The sequence below is a fragment of the Peromyscus maniculatus genome, chromosome 1 (genome assembly GCF_049852395.1).
Source record: "Peromyscus maniculatus bairdii isolate BWxNUB_F1_BW_parent chromosome 1, HU_Pman_BW_mat_3.1, whole genome shotgun sequence".
Lineage (NCBI taxonomy): Eukaryota > Metazoa > Chordata > Mammalia > Rodentia > Cricetidae > Peromyscus > Peromyscus maniculatus.
In genome coordinates this window covers 91,458,861-91,477,293 of record NC_134852.1, presented here as the reverse complement: position 1 = coordinate 91,477,293, position 18,433 = coordinate 91,458,861, and the positions used below count along the sequence as shown (strand labels likewise).

Genomic DNA, 18,433 nt, shown 5'->3' with positions numbered 1-18,433 from the left:
GATACACGAGACCCTATCTAAGAGAGGAGCTAGTACTATTAAAGTTTTTAAAGCAGGGCAGTGGTGGCGCACGCCTTTAGTCCCAGCACTTGGTCAGAGGCAAGTGGATCTCTGTGAGTTCAAGGCCAGCCTGGTCTACAGAGTGAGTTCCAAGACAGCCAAGGCTACACAGTAAAAGCCTGTCTCAAAAAACCAAAAAAAAAAAAAAAGAGAGAGAAGTTTTTAAGATAAGATCTTGTTATGTGGTCCAGCATGGCCTTAACCTTGCGATCCTTGCCCCTCAGCTCCCCAAGTGCCAGGATTTTGGGTGTGCACTGTCACACCTACCTTCAATATGAGATTTTCTCAATTAAGAAAAGGGAGGCCAGCCAGGCATGGTGGAGCTCTCCTTTATCCCAGCACTTGGGAGGCAGAGAGGTGGATCTCTGTAAGTTCAAGGCCAGCCTGAGCTACAGAGTGAGTTCCAGGACAGTCAGAACTATATAGTGAGCCCTCGCCTCAAAAGAAAGAAAAGAGGAGGAGGAAGAAGATTGACAGGCAGCTGTTTGAGCTGTTGCTCCCCAGAGGATGATTCGGAAGGTCACAGATGTGGGCTGATGACTCCCCTCCCCACCCCCACTCACCTTGCAGACGCGGGCAACTCGGGACACAATGGTGTTCTCAAAGAACTCAAACTCTTGGCCCGTCTCACTGAAGAAGAAGTAGATCTTATCGTCATCACCTTCTGGGCTGCCCAGACTTTCAGGAATGTAGGCTGAGGCCACAAAGGCGGGATCTGCAGAGGCCAGTGGAGGGTACACAGTCAGTCCAGGAACCTCTGGGACACTGTCCCCTCCCAAGGGCTGACTGCTCAGGGGGCCCAGGCAGAACTCCACCTTGTAGCCAGTTGAGGGAGCTCTCAGTCTTGGTGGGGCGGGAACTCTGGCTCCGGGAAATGGCTGGGTCGTTTCCCTGGAAGCTACTGACTGTTCCAGTGTACAGCTCACCATCTGCCAAGAGAATGTTCCCATGGGAATGGCTCCCTTGGCCCAGGCCCTGTGCCCTGCTCAGGGCCCACAGTGACCACAGCCCCATCCATCCTGCTTAGGCGGAAGCAGGAACTTGGAAGAGTTAAACGGGAGGATAGCCCAGGGTCACCCAGTGCCCCCTGGGAACCAGCACAGCAAGGAGACACCAGCCCAGCCCTGGGACACACATTGCCCAGAGCACAGACCACATCCCAGATTCAGGTCCCCCCGCCCTGTGCATCTTCTGACTCCACGAAACCCAAAAGCGCTCAGCCTCTGCCCCTACTTACCAACCACCAGGGCAGTGGACTTGAAGTTGGGGTCAAAGGGACAACGGCCCTTGCCATCCTCCAGGAGGACATTGCCGGCCTCATCTCGCGCTAAAGTGAAGCTCGCTATGTTCTGTGGGGGAGGAGAAAAGTGGCTCGGGAACAAGGCAGTGCACAGCGGGGAAGGTGTGCAGGTGCCCAAGTGCGTGCCCCCCCCCCCCCCCCCCGTTCTCTACGTGAAGGCGTGTGTGCAGTGGGCACTAATCCCCAGCGAGCAGGGACGGGACGTGTCCCAAAACACAGCCTCAATGCCACCCTCTGCTAGAGTGTGTTAGGGTGAGGGTGAGGAGGAGGAGGAACAGGGGGCAGGCATATGCTGAGGGGCACACGATGACGCCAGAGGATCAAGTACAGTGAGGAAAAGAATGTGGAGGGCGGGACAGGGCGGCCGGTTGGGAGTCAGACAGGCTCTCTGGACAAGGTGGCTGTGTGCACCCCTCTGCCCCGTGCGCCCCTCTGCCCCGTGCACCCCTCTCTGCCCCGTGCACCCCTCTCTGCCCCGTGTACCCCTCTGCCCCGTGCACCCCCCTCTGCCCCGTGCACCCCTCTCTGCCCCGTGCACCCCTCTCTGCCCCGTGTACCCCTCTGCCCCGTGCACCCCTCTCTGCCCCGTGCACCCCTCTCTGCCCCGTGCACCCCTCTCTGCCCCGGCAGGGAGACCCAGCAGGGGGCTGGGCAGCGCCCAGGATGATGGGCTCTGGGGTCTCAAGAGCCCGCTGCTACCTAGAAGCCTGCCCTGAGGCTCCTCCTTTCACCAGGAGCCAGGGCTCGAGAAGAGCTGCCCTGGCAGGAGGACGGGCTGTGCCGCCGGCAGCTGCAGCCCAGCCCCGGGTAGAGGGGGAACTCACAATGTAGGCGCACAGGGGGCTGAAGGCTGCTGTGCCGCAGGTGAGCAGGTGGCTGCTGTTGAGCGGCAGAAGGATCTTGATGTAGTTTTGACAGTCTCGCTGTGGGGAAGGAGAGAGTGTCAGGCCCACATATGCCGCCAGGGGGCACTGCAGAGGCCTCCTCCCCAGACCCCAGGGCCAGGCCTCGGGGCAGGGCCTTTGCTGGGGACCAGAGAGGTAACAGGAAGGGGACAATAGAGACTGGAGAAGCCAGGGGCTGTGGGCCAGCCAGCAGCCTATGCAGGTCTGCCCTGCAGAAGACCCTGGGGCTCAGCTAGTTTCTAGACTGGCAAATGCTCCCTCACTCTGGTGAAGGGCGCCCTGGAGGGGGAGTCCGCCTTTTGGAGTATCTCTGCCCTCCTGAGAGTCTTCTCCAGCCCAGTGAGGAAACAGAGGGCAAAGCAGCTCAGCCCTCCACTCCTGGCACAAGGTCACATGTCACCTCCACAAGGTGTCTAACGGGAATTTCCAAAGTGGTGCGGCCGATTCCCCAAAGACCCACTGAATCCTTCCATCTTTCCAGTGGGAAGCCCCGGCCTCAGTGCCTCTCAAGGCCCACACCTTCCTGGATGCTGAACATTCAAGAAACAAAAACCCAGAATCTGACCATTTCTCACCCCTCTATGGATCGTACCCTGCCTGGATGGGGCACTGTTATCGCCTAACCCTCAGTGGCCTCCCTCGCGTCCAGTCCCAGAGAGAACACTCTACCCTGTACACAATGGGACCTAGTTATTTCTGCTTACGGCAGAGTCTCACCATGTAGCCCAGGTTGGCCTGGAATTACTAATTCTCTGTCTTACAATCGCTAGAATCACAAGCAGGCACAAGCATGCCCAGCTCAAAGCAATCCATTTAAAACACAGGCAAGACAGGCCTGGTGGCACAAGTCAGTAATTCCAGCCACTCAGGAGGCTGAGACGGGAAGATCACAAGTTCAAGACCAACCAGCCTGGGTTACAAGGCTACAGCGGGAGAACCTGCCCAGGTCAGGGATGTAGCTCAGTGGTAGAGCACTTGCCTCATATGTGTGAGGCCCTGGGCTTGACCCCAGCTCTGTAAAACGAAGCAAAAAACACAGGCAAGGCCATGCCACTTCTCTGCTTAGCCTTCCACTGGCGTCTGCAGTGATTCGCTCAGACGGAAACCGAAGTCCCGCTCACTCCCTCGGTATTAGAGTCAAGTTCCTTACCTTCCTCTAAATCTCAAAGGCTCAAATGTCTTTACATCATGTAAACTGGGCACCCTCTTTTCTCTCTCTCTCTCTCTCTCTCTCTCTCTCTCTCTCTCTCTCTCTCTCTCTCTCTCTCTCTCTCTTTTTTCCAGGGACTTGTGCAAGCGCTCTACCACTGAGCTAAATCCCCAACCCCTTCTTTCTTTTTTAAGATTTATTTATTTTCATTTTATGTGCACAAGTGTTTTGTTTGCATCTATGTGTGGACCACTTTTGTGCCTGGTGCTGTGGAGGCCAGAAGAGGGTACTGGATCCCCTGGAGCTGGAATTACAGAAGGCTGTGAGCTGTCATTGTGGATGCTGGGAAATAGGCTGGTCCTCTGAAAGAGCAGCCCATGCTCTTAACTGCTGAGGCAGCCCTCCAGCCCTATTTTTTCCTTTTTCATGACCACCTTATACACTGATTTTTCATTGATTTTTTTTTTTTTCATTTTTAGCTTTTGGAAATGGTGTCATGAAGTTCAGTCTGTCACTCTGCAATGTCGTCAGGGATGACCTTGAACTTCGAATCCTTCTGCCCAAATTCTGGGATTACAGGCATGGTTTTACTTTTTCATAATGTCTCTAGTAGCTAACACTACAGAACAAGTTCTGAAGAGGGGCTGAGGCGCGGCCCACGGCCAGCACACCCGTCTGGCGTGGGAGGTGCTTCGTTCTATCCCCACACTGCCAACAAGTACTTGCTAACTGTTTGCAGAATGAAGCATGGCTGGATGGGGGCAGCCAGGACTTGACCTGAAGGCTGCCTTGGATGCCACTTGCTCCATTTGGGACCTGGAGCCTCTGGGAATGGCGAGAAGCCCTGCAGGAGAATCCTGTATTGGGCTGGACCCCATCTAACGTCTTTGCCAAAAATCAAACTAGAATGTGCCAGACTTGTCTCTCCAACTGGAGACTCGTTACCGACACAATCACCACCTCGCTCAGCCTGCTGGCGCTAAGGCTAATTTGGCATTGTTTTTGTGTCAGGGGCCCTGGACCCACTGGTTGATCCAGGGACACAGGATCCCCATTTTACAGATGGGAACAGTAAGGAAGGCTAGATGAATCTGCTTGTTCAAGATCACAGAAAGGATGGGGCTGGGATTGTGAGCCCAATGCTGGCTATCTCTAGGCTATGCTCTGTTCAGAACACTTGGCTGTATCTGTGTATCTGCTCAGTGTCTGCCCAGATCCCTCCCCCATTTCAGTCTCACCTTAAGGTCCTTGCCCTTAAAGCTGCACTGCTGTTTCCTGTCAGCATCTGCACGCCAAAGCAGCTAAGGAAGAAGGGAAATAGGTGTGAGAGTATGGAGGTGTGCAGAGAGCCATGCCCCTCTCCTGTCCAAAGCATCCTTGGACCAGCAGGATGTTCTTCCAGACCACCCCTCTCCACACACCTGACCACCCCTCTCTATCCACCTGGCCACCCTCTCTATCTACCTGGCCACCCCTCTCCACCCACCTGACCACCCTCTCCACCCACCTGACCACCCTCTCCACCCACCTGACCACCCCTCTCCACCCACCTGGCCACCCTCTCCACCCACCTGGCCACCCTTTCCACCCACCTGGCCACCCTCAGACCCTCTCACCTGTTGGTACTCCCCGCCCGGCAGGAAGCTGATGTTGCTGTTAAGTGCAAAGAGTGCCTCTTGGGCCCCCACGTACAGCGTCCTGCCGTCTTGGCTTAGCAGAAGGGCCGTGTAGTTGGAGATGTTTTCCGCTTCAAATTTTCGGATCAACCTTTCTTCAGAGCCTGGGGGGAGGAAGTCGGGCATTGCCTGAGAATCGCCTTTTCCATTCACCTCAAGAAAGATGAATTTAGTAAAAGGCAGGTCTGCAGGGCAGTCAGTGGCAAGACCCTGGGACAACAGGCCAGTTATAAAGAAGAGTAGCATGTCTGACACACAAATGTACAAAGGGAATGCACTGAGATACATGGAGAAGAACATTAACTACAGCTCCATTCATGGCACTGAGAAAGCGGAAACCTAAGAGTCCAAAGACAGCGACTGGACAAAAATCATCATGAAACTCCACCCAGTGGAATATTATACAGCCGGCAAAAAACAACTATCAACTCCAGAAAATAAGCAAATGAAGCTGTGTAAAAAACACATAATCTATCTAGCTAGGTGTGATGGTCCATGCCTGTAATCTCAGCACACGGGAGGGAGGCAGGAGAATTAGAAGTTGGAGGACAATCTGAGTTTACTTAAGTGGGACTCCATTTTAAGAGAGAGAGAGAAAGGGTCAAAATAGGAAGCAAATTACAATTTGAAGTCATGGGGTGTCTTTACATAATAGAATATAAGAAAGGACAGGCAGGTGGCTTGGTGGGTAATGGTACCTTCCACCAAGCCTGACTACCTGAGTTCAGTACCCGGGACCCACATGGGAGGAGGAGAGAGTGAACTCCCATAAGCTGTCTTCTGAGGCCCTCGTGAATGCTACGGTAGTGTGCAAGTGCACACACACAAATAAATAACTGTACTAAAGGGAAGAAAGGCTGCTCCATTTAACATCCTCCTCTGCATCAACATCACCTCAGCATCTGACCAAAAGAGAAGGCAAGGCAAGGGCAGCCCTCTCTTCCCTGGCCCTGCAGGGACAGGATTTAACCCTGTCTCAAGCCAGAGCCCTCAGCACTTGGAGACTCGGAGTTACTAGACAGAGAATGACTGTCCTTAGCCTGGAGCTCAGAAACATGAATGTGCCACAGACAGACAGCATGACAGGGGGTCGGGGGAATGAGACTCTGCTGTCCCTCTCAGGAGCAAAGAGGGTCACAGTATGCCGTGCCAGGCTAACAGGGCTCAGGGTGTGGCTCAGTACACGCTTGTCTAACGTGTAAAGGCCTGGGTTTGATCCCACATACAGCACACATGCACGTTAGCTGGGCGGTGGTGGCGCACGCCTTTAAGGCAATCACACAGCGCAGGTGGGAAGGGGCAGACATGTAGGGAGGGGCGAGGATGATGATGGAAAGCCTCATTTTTCTCAGTAGCACGCCAAAAGGTTAGAGATGGAAGAGAAATGGTGTGAGCATTTCATGTCAGCATCCAGAGGGAACCTCAGTAGCGTGGGAACTCTCAAAGACTCAGAGGTGGTCCTGTGAATCCGGCAGAGCGCAAAGACTGAGACAGTGCTGGTCTACAGCAAAGCCTTTCCTGTTTAACATTTAAAATGGGGTGTGTGTGTGTGTGTGTGTGTGTGTGTGTGTGTGTGTGTGTGTGTGTGTCTGTGTGTGAGTGTGTATCAGAGGGCAAGTCTGGGAATTGGTTCTCTCTTCCGCCATGTTGAATTTAGATCATCAAACTTGGCAACAACAGTGTCTTTACCCACTGAGCCATCTGGCCAGCTCTCATGCATTTATATACATACATACATACATACATACATACATACATACATTCAAATACATACATACAAATACATAGTACCACTGAGAAATTTTAGGACCTATTCATTGTTGCAGAAGATGTAATAAATAGGAGATACTAATTATCTATCACTAAATAAAAATGAAGGTTATAAAATACGTCTGGCCAGATTATTGCACTTTGTGGGAAAAAAAGTATAAACGAGAAAAAAATCCAGACCGAAGATAAAATGAAGCACAAAATACTGAAGCGATCACTAGAAGGGCCACAGCTATTTTCTCCTTAAACTTTGGGGGTTTTACAGTAAGCAACTTATACTTGCATGATATAAAAGATATATAATGTAGCTGGGCGGTGGTGGCGCACGCCTTTAATCCCAGCACTTGGGTGGCAGAGCGAGGCGAATCTCTGTGAGTTCGAGGCCAGCCTGGTCTACAGATCGTGATCCAGGACAGGCACCAAAACAACACAGAGAAACCCTGTCTCGAAAAAACCCAAAAAAAGATATAAATTTAAGAGAAGAAAATAAACAAGTCAACGCCCACTGACCCATCAGCGTGGGTTCAGAGAGAAATTATTTAAAAAATTCTAAACAGCTGAAGACAGGACAGAAAGACAAGCAGGGAACAGCCCCTGAGCAGCCCCAGGCATGTCCCAACTGACCAGCGGGTCGGGACCATGCAAACAAACACACTCAGAGCCGGGAAGCCATGAGGCAGCATGCCAGCCGAGCAATGTGAAGATGACTTCATGTGTGTTTGTATGTCCAATGTTTTTACATACCCTCAGCCTGGTTCCAGAAAGAGGTAAGGAAACACAAAGACAAGAAAGTGGCGAACGAGAAGCATTAACATCAGGAGCAGAGAAAAGCCGATCTGAAGACATCTCAACTAGAGAGGAAAGAGATCTATCTCACGAGCAGGTCATAGGATCTTCACAAGACTCCTGGTGGCCACGGAGAAAAGGGAAATGCAGTAACTTGGTTCTCACTGTTCAAGAACAGGAAAACACACCAGTCCTTGGATGGAAGCTCAGCCTTTTACCACATGGCATGGGAAGCTCTCAGGTGGGACTTTCCAATAAGCCTGCTGAGACACGTGGGATGAGTAGCATCTCCAGTCAATAGGATGACGGACAGGAGCCCATAGCTGCTTCCCAGACGGTCTCCAGGGGAGGAAGGTGTACAGAGAGCACCTGGAGTTTGAGGGAAATATGAGCTCTGTAGCTCAGCTTCTGTCACACGCCCATGACAGAGTTAGACACAGGGCTGCACTAGAAGTCACGAGGAAAGTTCTGCTTGAGGCCAGAGCGTGAATTCTGCCACTGACACCCGAGGCAGGCACAGCCCACAGATGTCCTCGCTTCAAACTACCAAGAGCCTCTTCTCCAACTCTTCACTCCCTAGCGTCCGAGACTTCTACACACTGGGAGGCCAAGGCAAGACCCAGCACCAACCCCGACATCCCTAAACAGCAGCTCCTGGACTCCAGGCCTCCCCTAGAACTTCTGACACTGCTGGTCTGAAAGACAGCCACTGGACCAGGTGACTCGGGAGGAGGTGGCCCAAGAACAGCACTCTGAGGAGCACCAAGTAGGCCCTTCCCTAGGACACCCGCTCACGCCACGGTGAACAAAAAGTACAGCTCACAGGAGCCTCAGGAGCCTCAGCGAGATCAAGGCACACACAGCTCCTGCACCCCTTTATCTCTTGCACCCCTCAAAGTTTTCTGGAAGCACAGGCTGCCTCTGCTTTGCTAAGGCTTATCTGCCTGCACCGGAGGGCAACTCCACCTGGGTGGGACCTAAGCGGGAAGCCACCCTTGGATTCTGTCCAGATGCAGAAATGCCAGGAGTCCGAGATAAGCACAAGTTCCAGGTGGCAGCACAACACCCCCTCCACTCTAGCCTGGTGGATGGCAAGCTGCCCAGGGCCCCTCAGACAAAGGCCAGCCAGCCTGGAGGGGAAGCCTGGGTGCCAGTGGTCCAGACTCCTCCGGGCTGCTGGAAACACACGGAACAAAACAACCAAGGGGTGGAAAGCCAGCACAGCGCCTTCACAACCCGCTTTCTCATGCTGGGGCCGCCCTCCAAGCTTGCCCCCCACCCCCCTCCCTTCCCCTGTTCCCCAAACGGTGTGCTGATGAACCTGGCTACCAGTGATCCTTCCAGCCCTGTGGGTGGACTTCGCTAGGTCTTCCCCACTGGTTATCTCACAGGACAGATTGAGAGCATACACTAGCATCCAAGACCAGGTTCAAATCCAGCCTCTACCACTCAATAAGGACGAGCCACTTAACCTTTCGGAGGCCCCACTTTCCTTATCTGTAAAATAGGAACAATAATAGCCCTCCGCCTCACAGAGTTGTTATGAGAAGAAACGAGATTACGTATGTAAATAATAATGTACATAATGACCCACACTTACTGGGCGCTGTACTCAAAACAACTTTGCACACGTTTTCCCTGGGCTGGCATGGTGCCTGGCACACGATCAACACTCGAGTGGCTCAAAAACAAAATCCAAAAGCCCTGCAGGAAAATCCAGCCCAGCAAGCCACAGAGGGCAGGAGAGGGGGTGTGGCTTCCCTCCCGCGAGGCTGCAGTGCCAGCCCATTCCACCTGAGCTTGAGCGTGGTCCACGAGGGTCTCATGGTCAGATCAACTCAAGAAACAGGATGTGAGCTACAAGTCACAAGTGCCGTGACTGCCCAAGCTCCCAAGTGTCTGGGACCACATCCAGGGTGACAGAGCGGCTGTGTGGACGTCTGTGCAAAAGGCCCTGCCTGAGCCTGCCCACGTCTGTGTGTCTGTGTGCCGATGTGCACGGAAACCTGGGGCCTGTCCAGGCTTGTGCTTGAGTTCCTGGTGCTGTGTGTGTGTGTGTGTGTGCAGAGGTGACTAGAGAGGTGTAGGGGTGTGTGTGTGTGTGTGTTGTTGTTGTTCTGTTGTACCTCTTGTACCAAAGACCATGTCCACCTAGTCTCCTGGCTGTAAGTATGGTTCACACACCCTGCCTGTCCCCTTGCCTGGGGTTTAGCCCCTAACTAGAGGCTCTGGCTGCTGTCTCAGTCAGGATGGAACTTTTCCATGGGTCCTGGGCACCTTGAGCCAGTGGCTGCCCAAGAGTCTCTGCTCCCCAAGAGTGCTCCATCCTTCAAAAAGATAGTTTTTTAACCCCAGGGCTGCCACCTTCGGGGCCCCACACCCCATCCTAGCAGGAAGTGATGTGGGAACTCCTCAGCCCCCAGCCTCACCAAGATTCTCCCTTCCCTGTGACTCAGCCGGAAGTGTGGAGCTTTCTGGGTTAAGACAGGAATAGGGCTTAGCCCCACCCTGGGTAGTGCTGACTCAAGAGTCCCACCCCACTCTTCTCTGATCTATGACTCCTGAGCCACCACAGGGAGATGCTGACCTGGCTCTAACTTCTTGCCCTCCACAGGTCCCAGCAGGATGCATCCAGGAAACACCAGCTTTCCTGAAACACCAGGAAGGGCCTTCTGCAGGGGTGTGGAAGGCCTCCTGGGTGGCTAGGTCTCAAGGACGTCATGCCAAGTCACCAGAACCTTGAACCCACTTGCTACAGTCAGCAGCAAACTGGCCTGGATGTCCTTCCTCTCTCCACACCCCCCAGAGCTGGGCAGGAAGCAGCCACCTTGTCCTCAGGCTACGTGAGCACGGACCAAGGTCGACATCACTGGGCTAAGGCCAGAGCAGAGTCCGTAAGAAAGGGTCAGTCCCACTGTCAAGGACGACATGTCAAAGCCTCCCCCGGGCTGAAGTGGTCAAGAATCCATTTGTCGGCTAGGTATGGTGGTCAGTAATCCCAGCACTTGGGAGGTAAAAGTATGAAGGCTCAGAAGTTCGAGGACATCCTCGGCTCTAAAGCAAGTTTGGACTCAGCCTGGACTACACAAGACTTTGTTTCAACCCACCCCTTCACCCTACAAAAAGTAAAGCATTTATAGCATTTGGGAGACCGAGGAAGAACTTACTGGAAGTTCAAGGAAAGTCTAGATTATACAGCAAGACCCTGACTCAAAAACAAAACCAATAATAATAGTAACAATACATCAGTGCCGGGCAGAAGTGGTATACATCTTTTAATCCCAGCACTTGGGAGGCAGAGGCAGGTGGATCTCAGTGAGTTCGAAGCCAGCCTGGTTTACAAAGTAAGTTCCAGGACAGCCAGGACTGTTACACAGAGAAACCCTGTCTCAAAAAAACCAAGAAATAAAATAAAATAAAATAAAAAATACACCAGACAGCATGTAAATGTTCGTGGGTGGGTTGACTCTGGAAAACCTCCCTCCCAACTGTCCCTATGTGAGCTGGTCAGCTCCTGTTAGAACCCCAAAGCCACGGGACCTGTGCCTCTTCTCCACAAGCTGTTCCAACACCTTCAGAGCCTGACCTCTGCTCACCCCTCTGAGGCCCACCCGGGACCATGGTCAGCTCCTGTGTCCCTGCTCAGGGGCTGGCCACTCTAACTCTCCCTCTCCTATGGCCTCTGCCCTCCTACCCACCTTCTTCCTCACAGATACCTCCAAGTTTTTTCCGAAGAAACAGGAGGCATTGACTATGAATGACCTCAGCTTCCAGCTCCATCACACACAGGCTCTCCCCTTCAGAAGGCACTTCCGTCTAGAAACACAGGCAAACTCACCCTCCTTTTGCCTCCCACTCCCAGGGAACTGGCCTCACCCAGCCCGACACCCGGTGGGTGAGCCCTCCAAGGCCCAGGAAGTGTCTCACTGATAGCCCCCGACCCCGTCACACTGCTTGTCCTCCAGGTGTTGGGCCCCAAAGCTCTCAAGAGTCATCTCATGCCTTCCTCACACACCCGGCCCCTGTAGATTCAGTCCCACAATCCCCTCCAGGTGGCCATGGGTAGGACTGAGCTCCGGTCAGGGTATGAGGAGGAGGTGGGATGTGAACCCGCGCTGTCCTGCTCTGGTGGGCGTTGCTCTCCGCCCCTCAAGCATTTTCTCCTGTGTTGGTTGCTCTTGCTCTTCTCACTCTGTGAGGGGTCATGTGTCCGCACCTACCACTTCAATGATAGATTCTGGTGGCCCACACAAGCACAGTGACTTACTCTATCTAAGGATACCCTCATGGGTCCCGCCACCTCTCAGTCCTTGATGTCCGGTGTCTTTCTCCCACCCAGCTCTGCCACATGTTTCTCTTCTTCCCTCAGACACACACATGCAATCTACCATCAGATTCTGCCAATTTTCCCTCCGCCGTTCTTTCCGAATCTGCCCCACCTCACTGCTCCACGTCCACAGTCCTGAACCAGGCTACTACATACATGCTCCCACCCAGGCTACTGTAGCCTCCTGGAGGCCTCGTGCTACAGCTGGAGTGTTCTCCAAGATCTGTCACCACACCCCACAACATCACCCGATCCCCAGGCTCCCCACCCGTTTCGTGAGTGACACAGACGTTCAGTTCAAGGGTGCTTTGGTCACAGCCAGCTCTGAGGTACAATTCTCCCTCTGACTACACTTATCAGCTCTTCTATGGACCTTCCAGAACCTCCAGCCAGACAAGGGCTTGCCATACTCTTCACACCTGTCACGGGCTCGAGTAACCCTGTTTTAGGATGAGGTTTCTGGGTCTGTCTTTTCCAAACCCAGGCACCTCTCACCTGTCACCCATGCACCTATCACCTGGTCAGGTAACTGCCAAGGAAGTGTGTTATGAATGTTTGTTGACTGAACGAAGGTCAGAGTCCCTCATTTTGAGGTACTATAGTCCAGAAAGAAGCCCTAGATTGACAGGGGACAGCAGGGGGTTCCTGAAGGCTCCTGCTCCACACGGCGTCTGAACCCCTCTAGCACACGGGCAGCTCAGTCAGTCGTAGCATCCCAAAGGCCACAAAGAGACATGTGGCAGCTAAAAATGCTGCAGGAAATAGGAAATGGGCCACAGAGACGTGGGGGATGGGAAGGAAGTCCTAAGGGCCCCATGCATCCTGGCGGCGTCATCACCATGTAACTGCGGACAGGTCCCCAGCCTCCCCTGTGGATGACTAACAGAATGCAGCGCTCCCTTCCTGCCTACCACCCTCCCCTCCCTTCCTCTCACCTTTTCACACACCAGACAGTCTTCTCTGCGTAACATCTGGCACCCTGGTGCCAGGCAAGGGAGACAGAACTGGGGAGAGTGGAACCATCTGGAGGCAGGAGGCCCTCGAAAGAGGAGGTGGCTGCTTACGCCGAGTTGCTTACAGCTAGCTAAATGGGAAGGGGGCCCTGCCTTGCCAGATACCCCTGCAGCCGGAAATCTGGATTTTCATATAAAATTTCCTAAGTTTTAAGTATCAGCCACTAATTAAAAAATTTTAAGTCTCTTGAAATCCAAGCAAAATACGTCCCCGGACTGGCGTTGGCCACCGCCCCTAATGTGCAAACCTGATATACGCACCCCTATTTTCCTGGCCAAGACCCCCGATACCCAATTTGACAGTGCCCTGGGGGCCTCAGCTGCCTCCCTTGCTCTGTGACTGACGAGTGGCCTCAACAGTCTTTTACCAGACAGAATGGCACAGCTGACCAGTTAGGACAGGGCTGAGCTGGACCACTCTGCTGCTTCTGTGGACCTGGCAGGTGAAGGGAGAGGCACTGCGCTCTGGGAAAGAATGAGGCTCCTGAGTCAGGGAAGAAACTGACCCAGGCAGGCTCTTATCTTTAGGGAGCCACGACCCTGACAGGCTCAGTTGGCTCTGCTGGGGTCCAGCACTCTTTTCTACCCTGGATGAAGCAAAACAGTTCCACAGGCAAGACGGAGCCTCGCCCAGTGGGGAACTGCATGTGGATGGTGTTCTTCCTCTTCTGTGGGCAGGTAGCCGCTCACGGAGGGTGAGTAACAAGGGGCCAGGGCTGGGATGTAGCTGGATCGGAGAGGGTTTCCTTAGCAGCCACGAGGTCCTGGGTTCCTGGGTTCCACTCTAGCATCGAGGACAAAAACTTTCCCCAAAGGCAGCAAGTTGGTACTTTGGACACTCTTTAGGAGAAAGAAGGGACGAGGGCTGTCTCCCACCTCTCACACCTACCACAAGCCCTTTCCCGAAGCATCTCTGCTGGCCTTCCAGGATGGAGGTAGGATTTTCAGATGGGCCCAAGAAGAGATGGAATCATAGGCTTGGGAGAACCCTGACATGGATAAATCACTCCCCTCTATGATCCTCAGCTACATCCATCCCCTAACCAGCTCTCTTCTTCTAGGTCCCCAAGGCTGGAACACCTGGAGGGCTGAAGGCAGCCCCGTGACAGAGACACACAAGAACCAGCTAACAAGTGACCAGGGAGATCCCAGAGCACAAGTGAGCAGCAGAGATGAGTGTGGTCTTCAGAACAGCAAGAGGAGAGGTCCCTGTGCCAAGATGCTGTCCCCTATGGGAGTTGTCTTCTTTCCTGATGTGGCAAACCTTCCCAGGACAGGGAGACCAGAAGGTAAAGAAGAGTGGAGAAGGAAATGTGGCTGTACAAGACAGTCTTAAGAGACAGTGCTCTCCAGGATGCTGATCGGAGAGGGGCAGACCTGGACCACAGTGTTGTGGGACATTTGTACACTGTGTGGAAAACATTGCCGTGATTGGTGTAATAAAAAGCTGAACGGCCAATAACGAGGCGGGAAGTATAGGTGGGACTTCCGGGCAGAGAGAACTCTGGGAAGAAGGCGGAGTCACCAGCCAGCCAGAGGAAGCAGCATGAGCAGTAGAGATGAGGCAAGGAACCATGCGATAGAACGTAGATTAAAATAAATGGGCTAATTTAAGTTATAAGAGCTAGTGGGACAAGCGGAATCTATAGGCCGAGCTTTCATAATTAATAAATCTCCATGTTATTATTTGTGAGCTGGTGGCCCAAAGAAAACTCTGACTACTGGTTCTGTTGCTTCTCTTTCTGGGATGCAGGGAGGGCTTCACCTAAGGTTTCTGAGCCCAAGCAGCTATGGATATGGGACAGAGGCCATAGGCTCTAAGAAAGGGATAATAGGAAGGTATGAACGGTGACATGACCTTTCAGAGCCTTCCCACCAGGCCCCATCACCCAGATGATGGCTTTGCTATACGGTACACCAGGGGTTCCTCCCACACGCTGCAAGTGTAGTGTTCTGGGCAGGCATACCACCGGCTGAACGGGACTTCCACAGACCACAGAGCACAGTAGAATCAGCAAAGAACAGGAGGGGAGGATCTTGAGGAGAAGTCGAGTCCCAAGCACAGAAGGCTCTGGAAGTACAGAAGAATTTTGAAAGAACAGAACCGGGAGCTCTTGAAAAGTGGGCAAACCCTCCCATCAACCCTGGGGGTCGGGCCTCATCTCCCGGCCTGGGCAGAGCAGGGCCACACCACTCTGCTCGGCTCCCACGGCAGACGCAGTGTTTAGCTGTGCCTCTCCCAGAGTCCAGGACACTGGCAGCGCTCAGCACGCACCTCCTGGAGTGAGGCCTGTAGGAGGTTCGAGCAGAGGAACATGCAGCAGAAGCTGCTCCCTTCCGCTGGGCAGGCTGCGCGTGGCAGGACCCGTGCCAAGCACTTTACATACATTATTTCAATAATCCTCTCTGGAGTCTTGGAGATGGGCCCCGTGGTTCTTCCTGCCGTGTAGACACGGATACAGGCTTAAGAAGGCCATGGCTTGCCCTCTGATGTGTCCTTGATAAGGGTAGGAAGCCAGTTTTCCCAGCCTGGCTCTCAGCACCCATCCTTAGGGCTCTCAACTGCCTCTGAAGAACCATGAAGGGACCAGCCTACGGGACAGAACTACACAGTCTCATGCTGGGCTGAGGTCACATCAAGAAGGGAGGTCAACAGGCCGACAAGAGGGACCCAAAGCAGCGGCCAGCACTGGGGCCACTCAGGCAGCCTTGACTCTGAATGCTGCTCCAGGTCGGAGGACGGGCAGCTGATTCGTGCCAAGGGCCTTGTTCTCTGCCTTCAATGGGGTTTTGTTGACTGCATTTTGCAGGCCTACAGATTTAATTGCAATCTGGTTCATACACTGTTTCCAGAGCTTTTTAGCAGGATGCTTCTGGGGCTGGGGGCCACTAATCGCTCTTTTAATTGGCCCAAATAAAGGGGCTCTGCCTGACTTCAGTAGGCTGTGGGAGCAGTTTTGTTTTGTTTCTTCAAACAGGCCAGACTGCAAGGCCCAACTCCTGCTTTTGGCCCACATTATGGCCCTGGAGTTTTCAGGGCAAAAGAACCCAAATTTCATGCTCTCACAGACTTCCAGCTGATTTCAGGAATCCACATGAATGCTCCCCACTCCCACTTAAAATGTCTTGGGTCTTCCCTCCCTCTGCTAACCATCAGGTGAGGTCTTAAGTACCCCCTCCAACCTGAGGACTCCCAAGAACCATCAGCAGGAATGAGAATTCTCTATGAGAGACCCTAGACACAGAATAAACTGAACTTTCCACTTCAAGGGACTTTTTGATCACAGACAGAGCCCATATCCCTAAGCGTCAGGTCCTTGGGGGATGCTTGGGTGTGAATTCAGTTCAGGTGGTGGGAAGAGGGGTGTGGTCCCAGTTCTGTGCCGTCCCTTCCAGGCCTGTGTCAGAAGGCTGAAGGGCCGTGGGCCAGGCACCCATGGTCACCATGAGCCTGCCAAGAATGGGCACAGTGCCAGGAACATCTAACGAGCCCCCAGGGATGAGACAGGAACTGTCTCAGGCCAGACTCAAAGGGTGAGCCTGTTCAGTCACCAGGGCATTCCCCCTTGGGGACTCCAGCCACAGGACCTGCCTGTACACGGAGGAAAGGGAGCGGAAGCAGGTATGAAGACTCCTGTGGAAACCCAGGAAGATGAAGCACCGGGGTAGCATGGTGGCCCAGTCAAATGTGGACGCACACCCAGGGTTCAGGAGGCTGGGCGTGGCTGAAACATTGCACACCACGGTGAGGATTAGTTAGAAAAGGTCCCCACTCCCCTGGCAGGATCAGCCCCCAAAACACAGCAGAATTATGTTCTTGGCCTGCAGATCCTTTCAACCCCTCAGCTGGAGCTTCGTACAGTACACAAGACACCCCTTGTCCACCTGTGGCAGCCCTAAATGGTCACAAAATTGTGGAAGCTGGCCAGGTCCCGGGACTGTACAGTGAACCCAGGCGTGATGTTCTCCCAGGAAGCAGGGCCTCTTTCTTACTCTTTCCCGTCTCCCCACCACTCCCGAGACACAAAGCCGGCTATGGGTAAGAGCTACTGCCGTCCCAGGGCGTAAGTGGAGTCCATAGGGGCTTCTCTCCCCACCTTGAAGGCCCTGCATTTTTTCCCTAAAGCTGAGAGGGTCGAAGGGTCTAGGGCAATGGTTCTCAACATGTGGGTCTCGACCCTTCCACAGGCGTCATCTAAGACCATCAGAAAATACATACATCATGATTCGTAACAGGAGCAAAATTACAGTTAGGAAGTGGCAAGGAAAATAACTGTATGGTTGGGGTCACCACACCAGGAGGACCTGTATTAAGGGTCGCAGCATTAGGAGGTTGAGACCGACTGCTCTAGGGAGACACATAACAACAGCAGCAGCAATTGGAATGGCTCAGAGGTAACTTGTCTAAGGCAAGATGGGTTCCGTGCCTAGCTCGGAGGGAAAAGGGGGTCAGAGGGGTACGGCCAGAGGGCTCCCCAGGAAAAGGCATTCACCACCAAGCCTGATGGCCTGAGCTGAACAGCCGAGCTCCACATGGCTGAAGGGGAACCTTGCCAGTTGCCCTCTGACCTCACTGACCTCCACATGTGTTGCGTGTGCCCACACACCCACACACAAGCTAAATAAAAAATTAAAAGTGGCAGAGCAACACTCCTTGGTTTCAGATCTCAGTCCCAAGGAGCGGCAGTCAAACTAACACTCTGGAACCATCTCCACCCCAAGGAGAACCACCCAGTTCCACGCAGGAGTGGTCCAAATTTAACATAACAAGCAGGACGGCAAACACCTGCTGAGAGGTTTCTGTACCAAGCCCTATCCTAAGGACTTTGCAAGGCTAATGGGTTGAGCCTTGAGCAAGGTGCTAATATCCCTATTTTACAGATGAGGAAATCAAGGCACAGAGACGTTGTTTACTCAAGGTCACAGGGGAACTAAATGGCAGCGGCAGAACTTGAACTTGGACCACCAGTAATGTTCCTGATAAGATATTCAGATCCTGTCAGGAGCCTTAATTGAAGAGCTGGTTCTACCCTTTTGCAAATAGGATGTTTTTAGGGGTGGGGATGCTATAAGGAGAAAGAAGTCTGGTAGAGTTTTAGTCTGTAACCTCTAATTTATGCACATTCTGTTCTAACTCACACGTGACAGCTTGCAAGTTTGGAGGGATCTGGCCAAACAGTGTCTGTTGGCACCTATGTGCCTGATGCCCACCTAATGCACCAAGTTTCATTCATTTCCCAAGATGGCATTGCAAGGTGGCCTGAGCCACCTTCGAAGAGGAGCAAACTGGAGTGCAGAGATCAGGAGGTACTTGATGGGCTTAAGACCCAAGTCCAGCCAGGAGGTGGTGGCGCACACCTTTTAATCCCAGCACTCAGGAGACAGAGACAGATCTCTGGAAGTTGGAGGCCAGCCTGGTCAACAGAGTGTGTTCCAGGACAGCCAA

At 53.2% G+C, this 18,433-nt stretch overlaps 1 protein-coding gene across 2 annotated transcripts in view; it reads right to left on the bottom strand.

The window, feature by feature from the left end:
* Sema4b (semaphorin 4B) overlaps positions 1-18,433 on the bottom strand; it is a 39,736-nt gene that overhangs the window by 7,011 nt on the left and 14,292 nt on the right. For both annotated transcript variants that reach the window (XM_006970009.4, XM_076545655.1), the window contains exons 3-8: positions 5,032-5,195; positions 4,654-4,716; positions 2,185-2,283; positions 1,298-1,409; positions 876-989; positions 624-775 (exon numbers count right to left, since the gene is read on the bottom strand). In XM_006970009.4, coding sequence (XP_006970071.2) covers positions 624-775; positions 876-989; positions 1,298-1,409; positions 2,185-2,283; positions 4,654-4,716; positions 5,032-5,195 — 704 coding nt within the window. The remainder of the gene's footprint in view (positions 1-623; positions 776-875; positions 990-1,297; positions 1,410-2,184; positions 2,284-4,653; positions 4,717-5,031; positions 5,196-18,433) is intronic.